Source organism: Suillus plorans (assembly GCF_016647745.1).
Source record: "Suillus plorans strain S12 chromosome Unknown HD556scaffold_46, whole genome shotgun sequence".
Classification (NCBI taxonomy): Eukaryota; Fungi; Basidiomycota; class Agaricomycetes; order Boletales; family Suillaceae; genus Suillus; species Suillus plorans.
In genome coordinates, this window is record NW_024537430.1 from 153,538 (window position 1) to 166,925 (window position 13,388).

At 47.3% G+C, this 13,388-nt stretch overlaps 5 protein-coding genes across 5 annotated transcripts; 1 reads left to right on the forward strand and 4 right to left on the reverse strand.

Annotated features, from left to right (window-relative positions):
• Positions 1-471: 471 nt before the first annotated feature.
• On the reverse strand, positions 472-2,364 carry HD556DRAFT_670773 (uncharacterized protein). Its single transcript, XM_041311263.1, has 8 exons — positions 2,355-2,364; positions 1,873-2,291; positions 1,698-1,822; positions 1,607-1,643; positions 1,496-1,553; positions 1,199-1,440; positions 950-1,146; positions 472-899 (listed from the first exon to the last, which is right to left on the reverse strand). Exons 2-8 carry the CDS (start codon positions 2,009-2,011, stop codon positions 684-686), a joined length of 1,014 nt encoding a protein of 337 aa, XP_041157847.1. The 5' UTR covers positions 2,012-2,291; positions 2,355-2,364; the 3' UTR covers positions 472-683.
• Positions 2,365-2,705: 341 nt separating this feature from the next.
• Positions 2,706-3,797, reverse strand: HD556DRAFT_1241314 (uncharacterized protein; the record flags this gene model as incomplete). The annotated part of the gene is made up of 5 exons (XM_041298189.1): positions 2,706-2,948; positions 3,001-3,197; positions 3,249-3,469; positions 3,521-3,581; positions 3,638-3,797. Coding segments are annotated over 5 exons (882 nt in total), but the record flags the coding sequence as incomplete, so codon positions are not given.
• A 673-nt stretch (positions 3,798-4,470) lies between these two features.
• Positions 4,471-6,275, forward strand: HD556DRAFT_670082 (tryptophanyl-tRNA synthetase). The gene is made up of 7 exons (XM_041311262.1): positions 4,471-4,869; positions 4,936-5,055; positions 5,105-5,151; positions 5,201-5,423; positions 5,474-5,912; positions 5,966-6,052; positions 6,105-6,275. The coding sequence occupies exons 1-7, from the start codon at positions 4,634-4,636 to the stop codon at positions 6,198-6,200; spliced, it is 1,248 nt and encodes a 415-aa protein (XP_041157849.1). The 5' UTR covers positions 4,471-4,633; the 3' UTR covers positions 6,201-6,275.
• A 2,384-nt stretch (positions 6,276-8,659) lies between these two features.
• Positions 8,660-9,818, reverse strand: HD556DRAFT_1241337 (uncharacterized protein; the record flags this gene model as incomplete). The annotated part of the gene is made up of 5 exons (XM_041298192.1): positions 8,660-9,027; positions 9,088-9,133; positions 9,189-9,284; positions 9,447-9,670; positions 9,731-9,818. 5 exons carry the CDS (start codon positions 9,816-9,818, stop codon positions 8,660-8,662), a joined length of 822 nt encoding a protein of 273 aa, XP_041157850.1.
• Positions 9,819-11,831: 2,013 nt separating this feature from the next.
• HD556DRAFT_1241364 (PLC-like phosphodiesterase) lies at positions 11,832-13,130 on the reverse strand (the record flags this gene model as incomplete). The annotated part of the gene is made up of 5 exons (XM_041298194.1): positions 11,832-12,216; positions 12,268-12,774; positions 12,827-12,839; positions 12,889-12,994; positions 13,047-13,130. The coding sequence occupies 5 exons, from the start codon at positions 13,128-13,130 to the stop codon at positions 11,832-11,834; spliced, it is 1,095 nt and encodes a 364-aa protein (XP_041157851.1).
• Between the last annotated feature and the right edge of the window lie 258 nt (positions 13,131-13,388).

Sequence of the window (13,388 nt, forward strand, 5' to 3'; positions counted from 1 at the left end):
TACCACAACGTTACATATTCATATCACGTCTCAAATTCCACGGCGGGTCTCCATTTTGCTCTTTTTCACGATACTAATATTATCAGTCATGCATGGATACCATCTACGCCTTCCAGCACGCCCTATAACACTGATGCCAAGCTCACATCCTGTTACCACTTCTCATTGCTCCTTTTTCGTTCTTTCGTTCCAGTGTTATATGGCGACCACCCATGAATTGGTCCCTATCCAAAATGGATCTAGTATCATGACAAATTGACAATACGACAATAAAAACTACTGGAAATAAAACGGTTACATCGTTCTACCTGATGGTCACTTCACGGTATACCTTTATATGCAAATGATATTCACTGTCCTCCTGTTACCCACTGTTGTCTCACCTTGCCTATGCTATTTTCACAGGAACCAAAAGAACCTCTCGGTGACGGTAATCGTGCGTTGCCTATTCACTCTCTCGCACAGTTCTCGAATTCAGAACAGATCCTTTTGCTCATTGGTTCCCGTATCAAAAGCCGTCGAGTTTCAAGAGGAAACGAAGAGAAATCGGTGCAAATACATTGTACAAAAGCCTGCCTTTGTAATAAAGGAACGACCGAAGGTCGCCGCTTGTATGATATATATTATATCGTTTTGCCGTTGAATCTGCCCTGCCAGCAGAAGTGCGTGCAAGTAACCATATCCTATGGCTCTGCTTGACTTGCAGACTGACCATCCCCACTGTAACCAGCTAGGTCAACGGTAACCAATTGTCCTCTTCCGTCAAGACTGCTGTTTTGGGAGAACACTATGTCCGAATCAGATTTTGATTCGGAAACACTACGTCTACGACGAGTCACGGTCCCATAGATATAGGTTGTAGCCGCCAGAAGGTTGCATGTAATGAGCGCAACTGCGAGCTAATTATTTTTAGTATACAGTCAACCTCAACAAGATGCGCAATTCATACCTCAAGATCAGTTGCGATTCTCCAGATACTCCTGATATGGTTGAGTTGGCAGACAGCTTGGAAAATCGAGAAGATCATCACAATGATACTGGTCGACATCGCTGTCATTATCATGATTCGTTCCTTCGCGGGAAGCCTTATGCCACATAGAAGTTGCGAGGCGAATGATACAACGATTGTATCAGAAACGCAGTTTGCTGTTGATATCATCGTGGGTGGTCAGGATGTGGTTCAGACCAGATGATTTACTTATCAACTCAAAAATAATCACGGGATGGGTCAAATACACATGTTCCTGCTCATTCTCGTCGGGGTGATTGTACCAATCATCGTACCAATCAAGATCGTGGCCGTATTGCCAAGCTCTCTGCGCCACTAAAGCGCCATACAACACCAGGAAAGCGAGGGCTATTCCAATGACCTTTAGGCGCAAGGACCTGGCGGACCAGAAAATCCGTGCCACAGAAAATAGAATGTTTTGTCGGACTGCCCTGATTTGATTATATGCTCAGTGAGCAACGCTGATGAACACGGGAAGATGCGTACCAGATAGCTGATGGAAAGGCAAACCCGTACACCCACGAACCTGCCGACTGGCCGCCATCTATTATGTAAGGATAAGTGTCAACCGCACAGTGGATAAATAATGTTGCCCACCAGTATAGGAGATTTTCCATCCAGCAATCAATGAGGTCTTCGACGTTCGTCATCATTGTGATATAACACAAATACAACAACTTGCACTTACCACCCCGCATACAAGCGCTACGAAAGCCCACATGTCCTCCACCCAGAGCATTCGTGTCCACACACGATATCCGAGCCGCAGGATAGTAATCAGAACACCCAAGACCTGAAGGATAGTGCAAACGACTGAAAATCGTTTGAATGGCTAGAATGCCTGTAGAAATATTCAACTTTACCTCTCCACACTGTCTGTGACATAGTAGTGTATCGATGTACACTGAGCAGTAATGCAAGACCCAGCAACTCAGCTCGAGACTTAAATTGAGCGTAAACCCTGAGGTAACGTAACAAAGCGTGGAAGATCAGCAAGGTCATGATAGAGCCAAGAAGGTCTCAGGCAACTTGGCAAAGGTGAATCTAGTATTGGTCTGACTAGAAATCAAGGTACAACACGTACTTGTGACATAGCTCTCATTCTGTTAATCATTAGAGGGTTTTCCGCCGAGATGCATTCTCGGTCGTTTTGCGAGTAAGTGGGTTTCTCCCAGCCAATCACGCACGAGCCGTTTGAAACCATCGAAGATCAGTGGCCAAGTTGTAGGTGTTTGTACTTAGCACGAGTACGTGTCAATTCAGGGATAGTTGATCGAGAAACCTGCCAAGTACAGTGAATGCGATCCCTGCTTTCAGGGGGAAAAGCAAAGTAAAAAAAACCCACCAGGTCACTTGTCTTGGAGAGCGACCGGCACAAAATTACGTGTAACTTGCCGTGTACTTATCTCTTCGATAAACTTGGTAGCACAGACTATGAACTTCGTTCAAGATCTAACAAAAATGTTGCTCCACTAGTTGGAACAATTGATTGCTACTGCTCACCTCCGAGTCAAGACCTGTCAAGACCACGTCACAATTCGGAGGTCACCGGTGTCACCACAGCTATATACAGTTGACAGCCAACTCTAACGCCATGATGTCACGGGACAGTGATATACCCTGCTTCGATCACGGGTCATCGTACATATTCTTTTCGAGTTTTCTCGACAATAAAATAGACTAAATTCAACATTAGTTACACAGTATTGACAGTCTTCTCGCCTTGCAATGTAGATTGAATCCTCGAACTTCTCTGCTCACCGCTTCCTGACTCGGCATTGTCCAAGTCGACAGTAGTGAAAACCCCACCCGTAGTAATTCGCGTCGTGTAATCATCGTCATCGATAGAGATCGAGTCGTCCGCACCCGCGGAACTAATGATGCGGTACAGGAGAGTAACTATCACAAGGAGGTTGCAAACAAGAAGCGACAGGGCTGTCTGGTACGTTTAACACTCAAATTAAAGTACCCCTAGAAAAAAATGACTGTACCTCGAAGTCTGTCGTCAGGGCAAGAACAGTGATATATTTCGATATTTGACAGACTCCCCGGAAGATGGATATAATGGTGACGATGATGCTGGAGGAGAATATGGCGAGAATCATCCTTTTTTGTCTTTTTGGCAGTCTGAGACTCCAGAGTAAGCGCAATGGCAGAATAATCAGTATTGTGTCGGATAAGCAATCAGCTTACAAAGCGTGTGAGTTCAAGTCGTGTAAGAGCCACAAGAAAGTCGCACTTATCAGTTCGAACATGATCATTGGTTGCGTCATAAGTATATGCACCTTTCTAGTTGTTTGATACCAGCAGGTGTTATGCCCATAATGCCACGCTTTTTGTGCAACAAGTCCTGCCCACAAACCGAGGAAAAGACCAGCAAGACAGAATATCAGGCGACGGAGATGCTGCGTTGTGTAAACAATGCGAACGATGGAGAACAAGATACTTTGCCGGACAGCCCTACTTATCCTTGAGAATCGATGGTGCAAATTTAAACACGAAGATACTTACCACACGACGGAGGGGAAAGTAAACGAGTACACCCAGAACGATATAATTCCTTCTTCACCCACTGCAGGCAAGAGTTCAATAATGAGTAGGCAATATGCACAAGCGGACTCCTTTTACCTGCTTTAGTGTAAGTCCAGCAAGAAGTAAACGCGGCTACCCCGCAGAGAAATGCGACGCCTGCCCAAGCATCCTCGACCCAGAACCTGCCCAACCAAATACGATATGCGAGTCTAAAAATCGTCAATACCAGCCCTAAAACCATAAATACACTCGAGACGGCTGTGGGAGGGTCAGTGAAGCTTTTATACCATGCAAAAAATTACCTCTCAGAGTCACGAAGGTCGACCAAGAAATCACCAGTGCCATGGGGTAAATACCAAAAAGGGGGCGGCACCCCAGACGACAGAAAAACTGCATTTATCTTGCCAACTCCAAGTTTACAACCCCGCTTGGTGTGCGACATTCCATCCCTGAATCTGTGGCATGTTGCGTAACGATAGGGCTACTAGTAGTACTGGTAGTGACGTTTGTTGACCCTGATTGTGGACAGCATGAAAATGTTCACCCAAATTTTAAACTGCAAATCTGGTCCAACGCTACAGGTTCCCCAACCATCGCCCCGGAACTGATGGTTCGAGACTGAGTACGGTATACTACTGCGACAAGACTCTCATCAACTTAAAACGCCATCATCGAAAGTAACCACGACTCACACTGGCATATATGGCGATGTATTTCCGCAAAACGTCACAGGTGCAAGCCTATGCAGGCCCAGGCCATCGAATCGTGCTCGTCCGCAGGGGCAGCGAGCCTAAAATTGGGTCGCTTATCTGAAATCTGCAGTGTGGTCCTGATGAGCAGACATATAGCGATGCAGTTACTCTGTGAGATGAGCCTCGAAGCAAAGGAGCGACTGGAGAGTGGCGTAGACTGGTTTTGGACCGACGATCGTTCAGTTGGATTGGTTCACGTGCTCTTTCGGCGATTAGATAACCACGTGGTAGCTAGCTGTTATCTACGATAATCTGGATTCTCGAGTCATTCGCATCTGCTGCTTTTAAATACCAGTGAAATAGTAGTCCCAACCCGCTGAGCTTAACCATACCTTGTTAGATGTCCGACTCCCAACCTACTACCATCCCTCCCGAGGCGCACGAGCAACTGGTCACGCCGTGGGATGTGCAGGGCTCAGTCTCCGCCGACGGCAAGCAACTTGCGATCGACTACGACAAGTTGATTATCCAATTCGGGACGCGCAGAGTTGATGCAGAACTTCTGGAGCGGTTCGAGAAATTGACAGGGCATAAACCGCATCCGTTTCTGAGGCGGGGGATGTTTTTCTCGCATCGGTGAGTGCAATACAGCTTAACTGCTGCGTCCCTTGCAATTCGGTTGATGTCATTGCCTTTTCATAGAGAATTTGACAAGATTTTGGATCGATATGAACAGGGAAAACCTTTCTTCTTGTACACGGGACGCGGCCCAAGTAGCGATAGCATGCATCTCGGGCATATGATACCATTCCTCTTTACCAAGTGAGTTATTTGCGCAGCATGTCCGTCATTGGCCTGACAATTTGTGGAGATGGTTGCAGGATGTCTTTGATGTCCCACTGGTTGTCCAACTAACCGGTAGGTATTTCATCATCTCGATTTGATTACTTGCTAATCCAACGAACAGATGACGAGAAATTTTTGTTCAAGCACGAACTAAAAGCTGAGCAGACGCTACAGTTCTCGAAAAGCAACGCGAAAGACATCATCGCAGTGGGATTTGATATCAAGAAGACATTTATCTTTAGCGATTTCGAATACGTCGGTGGACCTTTTTACCGCAATGTCGTCAAAATATCAAGGCAAATATCATACAACCAATCAAAGGCCACATTTGGTTTCAACGACTCGTAAGTCTGATTCGTCCTTCATCCAGGATGGCCAGCATATTTTTCAACAGGGATAACATCGGAAAAATCCATTTCTGTGCCGTTCAAGCAGCTCCGTCCTTCTCGAACTCGTTCCCTCACATATTCGGCGAAGTTTCTAATATCCCTTGCCTCATCCCCTGCGCGATAGATCAGGACCCCTACTTCCGGCTTACGCGTGATGTCGCTCAGAAACTCAAGTACCCCAAACCATGCCTCATTCACTCTCGGTTTTTCCCTGCTCTTCAAGGACCTCAGACGAAGATGAGCGCGTCAGATGCGACCTCAAGTATATTCATGACCGATACCCCGAACCAGATCAAAAATAAGATCAATAAGCATGGTTTCTCTGGTGGTCGGGAGACGGAGGAGGAACACAGGAGACTTGGGGGTGATACGGATGTGGATGTTGCATATCAATATCTGGGCTTCTTCCTGGACGATGAGGAGGAACTTGCGAAGATAGGCGAGGTCTGTGGCTGCGGCTAATGTCTGCGGATCATGTCGCTGATGTCCGTGATCAGGATTACAGAGCAGGGCGTCTACTTACAGGACAGTTGAAAGCACGTTGCATTCAAATGTTGCAGGAGTTCGTGAAGGCCTTCCAAGAGGTCAGTGTCTCCCCTATGACCTCCAGGATTGTGTACTCACCCTTGCATATAGCGGAAAGCCAAGATCACAGATGAGGATGTCAGCGCATTCATGGACTCAAACAGGAAAATAGACCCCAATTTCGGGAAGCGGTCACAGACATCGTGACTCGAGTAAATTGTTGTACGAGGAAGTAGTATCCCTACAATACAATGTGTGTGCTACATGTTGCAACAACACTGGGATATGTTAGCAAACACGTGGTTTTGCGTAAACGAGTCTGCCATTCCGTGTCATGATCATCGCGACCACTACACCTACTGACTATATACGAGATGTCTGAGCACGATCCAGACCCGCGCCAACCGTGCATTGATGCTGTAAGATGCACCGCTCATCCTGATCATCCTGTCAGGCTTTGGCGATGAGAATTGTATTAGTGTTATTGCCCTTCGTCCAGTGAAAAGGATAGGTCTGGACCTGGCTATACTGCCATGCAGCAATGATATCCACCGTGGCCTTACCCCAGTTAAAGGATACATGATTTTCCTCGTCCGCAGGACCGTGGACAGATACGCAGGGCTTCTCATTATGTGGTCTGATGAACTCCTGTGAAGGTCGAGTTGGTTCCAAGTTCGTAAGTAAATGATCCGGCTGACGACACTCGAAAGGCCAACTCGCACTGTGAGGTGCGTGAATACTAACCTATTGACTTGTCCAAAGTGTTCTGGAAAGAGATGTGCGTTTTCGGTGATGTTGAAGTCCTCGCGCCTGGATAGAATATAAATCAGCCCCAAAATATCAAAACTATGCCTTGGGCATACTCAAGATGGAGGCGCTGCGCTTGAACCACCAATGCTTCAGAAAGCCAACGATACGTGGCCTGAACGTAGGACGTGCATGCTCGAGAGATAGTTCATCGACAACCTGACGGCATTGGATATGATCGAACATCACCATGGTTTCCTTGAGTGAGTTCTTGAGGTGGTACCAGAGGATATGAACACAAGCACAACACGAGGTTCAAGGATTAACGCAGAGGAACCCGTGCACAGAATCCCGTCCATGACCGTTTCGTGAGAGGAGCTTGCGGGAAGGTGTACTTCAAATACTGGATGATGTGGTGTTACATCAATTATCATATCCGGGACTTCGCCCGATCCGATTGCAGCAGTCAACCAGGGCAATTCTTTTTGGGACCGTTCAATTATTGAAGCCGAAAACAAGATAATCCGAGAACCACTTTCCAAATGTTGAGGGCACTGTCATCAGCCAGAACATCATGAACCCCAGAAGATCATGCAACTTACCCGAGCCTTAGTCTCATTGATGACCACCAAACACGGGCCCGTCGGTGATACGAGAAATGATCAACGAGTATTAATGATAGAGTATACACACGCTGCTTGCTTGCATCACCGGTTCCTTGTCACCCTCACCATTTCCGGCTGTGTTTGTGACATCATCGTCCATGTTGATGCTTCCATCATCATCATTCCCGTTGTAAGCATCCTAGAAGAACGGGCTGGCTGGCTTGCATCATGCGACACAAGCAGATCTACATCATCTCCGAGTCCTGTATGATAGATTTGTGGCTAGGTGAGCGCGTGCCTTGCTGGCACGCGGAAATTCGCAGCCGGGAGCAGCACCGAGAATGGAGAACTGGCTGCTAGGGCGGTGGATGTGGTGGTAAAAGGCATGGTACTGCGGACGGAATGCCGAAATCAGTGAGAACAATGAAAACAAGCGGAGAAACACACCCAACATACCCTGGAGGCACCGAAGCAGCAAGGCGCTCGATCAAGTCCGCCTTTCTCCCTCATACATTCAAGCCATCCTCACGGCACGGCGCTCGCAGTTACTTTACGGGCGATAGTACGGTGTACGGATTCTCTGAGTGCAATAGTTTGGCATCTGTTAGCGTAGCGTATAGAATGGAATACGTAAAAAAAAATCCAGCTCACCTCGTTGACGGGAAGAGTGAAGACTTCGTATAGGCCCAACTCTTCCTGTTAGCAAGCGCTTGTCAGGAAAGCACTCACCGCTTTATGCACGTGTTGGGGCTGAACGGGTCAATGACAGCATCGGAGCCAGTACTCGTGTCGACGGCCATCGGATGGGCGTCTATGACAAGCCTGAGATTCCCATGAACCGCGAACCTGGTGAATGATGAGGGAGGCGCTGGAGCAACAAGGCTAGGTCACGTTTCGATTGAACCTAAGGTTACATAACACTTGGTCTTTGTTTCTGCCTCACCGATAGAGCATATCCCTGTTGAGCGCTGCAGCGCTGAGTACTCTACCTTTACTTTATTGAAGCTGTGCGGGGACACATTATTGAGTGCAAAAATGATCAGGGCTAACAGGCCTAACTGACTTCTTGCACTGGACTTGTGAAATGACATCATGATCGGGCACGAATAATTAATATTATGTTACCGACGTCAGGCAAAAAAAAACCTCGGCAAGCGATCACAGACGGCTTGTCTCGGAACTACCTCACTCAGTGATACTTGTTCTACAAGAAAGTGAATCTCAATGTAAAGAATGTATGCTGGAGTCCTAGAAGATATAATGGGTGGTAAATATGATAACGAATACGTGCGAGTCTGCTAACCTATGCCATGATCAACATGAACGGAAGCAAGCGTGCCAGACCCTCTTTAACCACGTATTGGTCATTTTTAGGCCGTATAACCCACCAACAATTCCACTCATGCCTTTGATGTCGGATTTTCCATTAGGTTTTGCACTGGTATCAGTGTCCTTCGTCCAGTGGAAGGGTAATGACCGTATTTGGTCATATTGCCATGCAGCAATTGCATCTATAGCGGCCTGCCCCCAGTTGAAAGATTCATGGTCTTTATGGTCTTTAGGTCCGTCAACGAAGACGCATAGTTTCTCGTTGTGTGGCTGGATGAACCCCTCCCGTACGCCATTCCGGATGAGATCACGGAGAGGACTGTAGTAGGACAGAACATTAAGCAATATTACGGCTGCAAAATATGGTTTTGGTTGGCGAACATAATGACACTGAAGCAATGAAATATGTTTACGTTTGTTGTGAATGTTGATTTGATTCCAAGCTATCACTTCAAGAATCTAGGGGCACGATAGGGTGAGTGTGAATTACGTTGAGCGAACGAGCCTCGTGTACCTCTTCAAAAGTGCCGTATCCTCCTGGCAACCCCACAAAAGCACCGGCACGCTTCGCCATCTCGATCTTGCGCTCGTGCATCGAGTCAACAACGATCTTAATGTAGGAACGAATTACAAAGATGGAAATGAAGACGAACGGAAATCAATTAAACAATGTGGTGTGTGCGTGTGAATTATTACTTACAGTCTCGATCTATGGAAAGTGTGCGCGTTAGTGAGTCAGTTCTGCGTCGACATCATTGACGGAATCGCGTACATGTCTTCGCCGGTCCTCATTGAGAACTCCAGCAACAGATTCAGTCTTTACAACACCATTGCCCTTGTCTTTTTCGCCACCTGCAGCTTGGATGGCATATGGGATGATGCCAGTAACTTGGCCGCCCTCTTCTATTACGGCACCTGAGACAACGCCCATAAGGCCCATGTTACCACCACCATAGACAAGGGGTCGTTTTGCCTCTGCTAGAGCATGGCCCAATGCTGTTAAAAATACGACGCAACACGTGAGAGCAGTCGCGAGATTGAATGAAGAAGACATACATAGCGCAGCTAGCTGAAAAGCATTCTGCTTCCCGAGTGATGCAGCACAATAAACTGCCACGGCTGAAGAATTGGAGGGTGCAACCATAATTGACTGCTCTGGAAGGATTGTTGATGTTCGAGGGAGGGATTTGGGGTTGGAAGGATTATGCATGTTCTGCACCTTTCAACGAGCCTTTAAATAAATGTACGTACAGCGGACTCGAGGCAGATGGCGTTCCTGCCACGTGGCAGAGAGTTTTGCCTATACAACACTAGTAGCCTCGGCTTCTGTTCGACGTCTTTCGGTGGGAGACTCTAACACAAGAGCTGTACGTTTACCACTGCGCGTGTCCTTGGCTGGCGAGGAGTTGGGGGTGTCACAGTCGGACACCGGGGAACCGATGGGCCAGTGTGTTACAACTCGCGATGTGTGCAAGTCTCACGATTTATGAGTTGTGCCATCCAAACTTCGTAAGGTGTTGTTGGCAGAATGACAGAAAAGTGGCTCCGGCTATTGCTGGCAGTATTAATAAGTCAGATCGGCAAAAATCGAAGTCACTTAGCATATTTTAAAAAAAAAACATAAAAATTCTATATAGACAAATTTAAACCATTTTTTGTAAAACCTTCACAATACACTCACCTAACCGACACCAATGTTGCAACTTGCAGTCCGCCAACGTCCAACAATTGTCGCCCTTATTTTCTAGTTTTAGAACTGGTATGCATTTACCACACCCTACGGCTAGCACTAACACCAGAATTTCAATTGATCGCACCGTTGGCCCTTGCTGCTGCGGCAGAAACTCAAGTCCCGGTCTGGCGGCAAACTGGTTGTGCCTTGCCTACGGCGGAGATGTGATTACGACAATAGCATGATGGGTTTGAATTGAAACCTGACTTGTCGACTTCCTGCTGCAGACAGCCCTTAAAGCATGGTGGAAAAACTTTCCAATTGATCCAGGTGACATTCTTGCAGGTCCGGAGAGTATCGCGCCTGAAGACATTGCCGCTGAATTTGCGGCTCTTGGGGAGTTGAAAAGGACCGAAGACTCGGACATTCAGTCTTCAGAGGCCCATCGGCGAAGTTGAAGCGCTGGAGGGAAATGCTTCTGACTTGGATCGGGGCGAACAAGGTATAATATCATAACGAAAGATGTTCAACTGAGGTAGTTCAAGTTAATATTAATGACGAGGACGAATAGGACGAAGCGATATTGTCATTAATCATCATTTCATACACATCATATAGTCTACATGAGAGCCCCAGCCTCGGGGCCTACACTACCGTGTAAGCCCAGATTTAGCCAATAAGCCTGAATAGTTTGGTCACAGGAAGCTGTAGTTTCCAATTGCTACTCAGTCTGGCCCTAGCTGCTACGTGGACACTGGAGACGGTAGGCAGCATAATTAATCAGAGACAAGTGATAATCGCATCGGTAATCTAGTATTATTAGATGACGTCACGCACTGTCACACCGCTAAGCCAGTGGTCAGGCTCGTATCCGTACTACCATACCACCCGACCCATAATTCACCGGCACCTGCTCACGTCGCACCCTAGATTATAATCGGCCATCTAAGTCCTGACGGCCACGTGGGCACTATAGGGCACAACGAGGCGACCCGGTGATCGTTAGTGCGAACCTGCAACGAGCGATTTGTTACATAAAATACTTTTTTTTCGGTCCCCGTGCTTTGGGGAGCCATGATCTGACCACTTAGAGACTCATCACAAGCTTGAGCTTGCCGACAAATAGCTTCGTTCGAGGTTTGATCAGCGACTAGTGCCAGCCACCACAAAGTCGATGTTGTGTAGAAGATCACCGAATCACCGTGACAATTACCGTCGTTCATGTCAACGTTGACTCTATCCATATTCGAGGGCTAGTCGCACAGCTTCGAGGTTGCCAGCTGGCTCGAGGTGAACACGTTGAAAACGTGAAATCCACCAGCCCATGATGATCCTAGCAGAGCTTATCGGTGCCGCCATAGTCGAGCACTGCAAGTTGACTAGTCGATAGCGTATAGAAGTGATTAAGAGGTAAACCATAGATTTCATGATATCTCAAGGCATATAGTTACGTTTCTTCATGCAGAGGTCCTATACTTCCGCGTTTCACGCCCAACCTTCCTCGCACTTTCTCCCTCTGAAATTACATTCTACAAGTAACGGGACAATACTTTGTCCTGTCGGGTCGTCATAGAAATCCATGAGTACCCAACCCCTGATCCGCGGTTCAGTATTCACGTCATTCTCTCCTCGTTTGTCGAACTGATCAATGAGCCATTTGCCGACTCGAGCATTGACGCCTTCAAATCCAATTCCCCATTGCGGCCATCCGAGGCCGCGGGCGAACATGGGAGGGAACGCTAATGGTAATGACAATGCAGAAAGAAAGGATATTGATAGGGTCGGGGGAGAAGAATCACAGGAAGCGACGAGGATATTAGTTGAAAGAGCAACTTTCTCGGGAATAGAGAGGAAGGAAGGAATTGTGTACCTGTGGTGATAGTCATGATTAGCCAGGCGATCCGAGAATCCCCATACATACCAGTCGTGTGTCTGGACCAGGACGTCCTGACAGCTCCAAGTGAAGCCGTGTCTGTCATTGTCAGGCCAGATAGACGGATGGATTCCAATAGCTGCATTGTCCCAGTCGTGACCATCTGTGCCGAAACGGCTGAACATTACAACCTTGCCTCTTACCTCACCCAGGGTTGGTAGTCGATTTTCCAAATACCACATGCTCAAGCCCCCTGGGGAGGTAACAATCTCTTGGTGTACAAGCTTGCTGAAACGTTCCGTATCAGAATCCTCCTGCTTGATTGACATTACTATGGTCTCGCGCGAAGTCGAGGGCGTTGTGAGGAACGTGTATACCGTTGATAAGATATCCGCAAACAGGGTACGTTCCGGGTATATTCCATGGTATGAAATGAGGTGGGAATCAACGATTGCCAAGCGTATGTCGAGAACTCGAATGCCAGCGTTAAGTTGTCTCTCAAGAGAGGTGCTTGGTGATTGGCACTGGGCGATAGGCCATCCATAAAAAGCCATTCTATCGTCATCGTCATAGCAGCATTCGCTCGCACATACAAGTCAAGACATACGTGTCATGAGTTCCTAATATGTTTGGTCAGGCGAGTACTGAGAACACGAATAGCAATTTTACCTGGAAGCGTTAAAGATGATAGAGGGACAGTATCGGGGATGAGAGACAAGAAACCGGATGTATCGCGTCGAGGGAAGATAAGCAAACAATAATGTTTGCGAGACAACTGAAATGATATGGATTCAGGCGGGCCAGTATTTTCTGCACTATTATCCCACCTTATGGCGATACACCACCCATTCTGAATTTGCTGGGACATTGACAAGCTTCCACTTCGCTGCAGCGCCGACATCGAGACGCATAGTGACAGAGACGGGGGTTATAGGACTCGCCTCGTGTTCCTTCGTCACATTATCCCATTTATGTCGAGATACATTGAGAAGAGAGCATTTTCGGGAGAATGATACGCTCTTGGAATGGGCTCGGACGAGGAGAACGTGGTCTTCCTGTGCCGTGCCTCTGAGGGTACAATGTAAATCGTCCTGTGTCTGATTTGAGATTGTGACGTGCATACGTATTAGTGGAGAACACAAACTGTCTATCCGTTCGCAACCGTGTAC

Excerpts from the sequence above, each read along its gene's own strand:
- HD556DRAFT_670773 (XM_041311263.1), bottom strand. The coding sequence starts at position 2,011 with ATGACCTTGCTGATCTTCCACGCTTTGTTACGTTACCTCAGGGTTTAC. Across the intron at positions 1,554-1,606 it reads ATGGAAAATCTCCTATACTG|ATGGCGGCCAGTCGGCAGGT; the intron begins GTGGGCAACATT and ends CTTACATAATAG. Across the intron at positions 1,147-1,198 it reads GATTATTTTTGAGTTGATAA|CAAACTGCGTTTCTGATACA; the intron begins GTAAATCATCTG and ends TGATATCAACAG.
- HD556DRAFT_670082 (XM_041311262.1), top strand. The coding sequence starts at position 4,634 with ATGTCCGACTCCCAACCTACTACCATCCCTCCCGAGGCGCACGAGCAA. Across the intron at positions 4,870-4,935 it reads GGGATGTTTTTCTCGCATCG|AGAATTTGACAAGATTTTGG; the intron begins GTGAGTGCAATA and ends GCCTTTTCATAG. Across the intron at positions 6,053-6,104 it reads TCGTGAAGGCCTTCCAAGAG|CGGAAAGCCAAGATCACAGA; the intron begins GTCAGTGTCTCC and ends CCTTGCATATAG.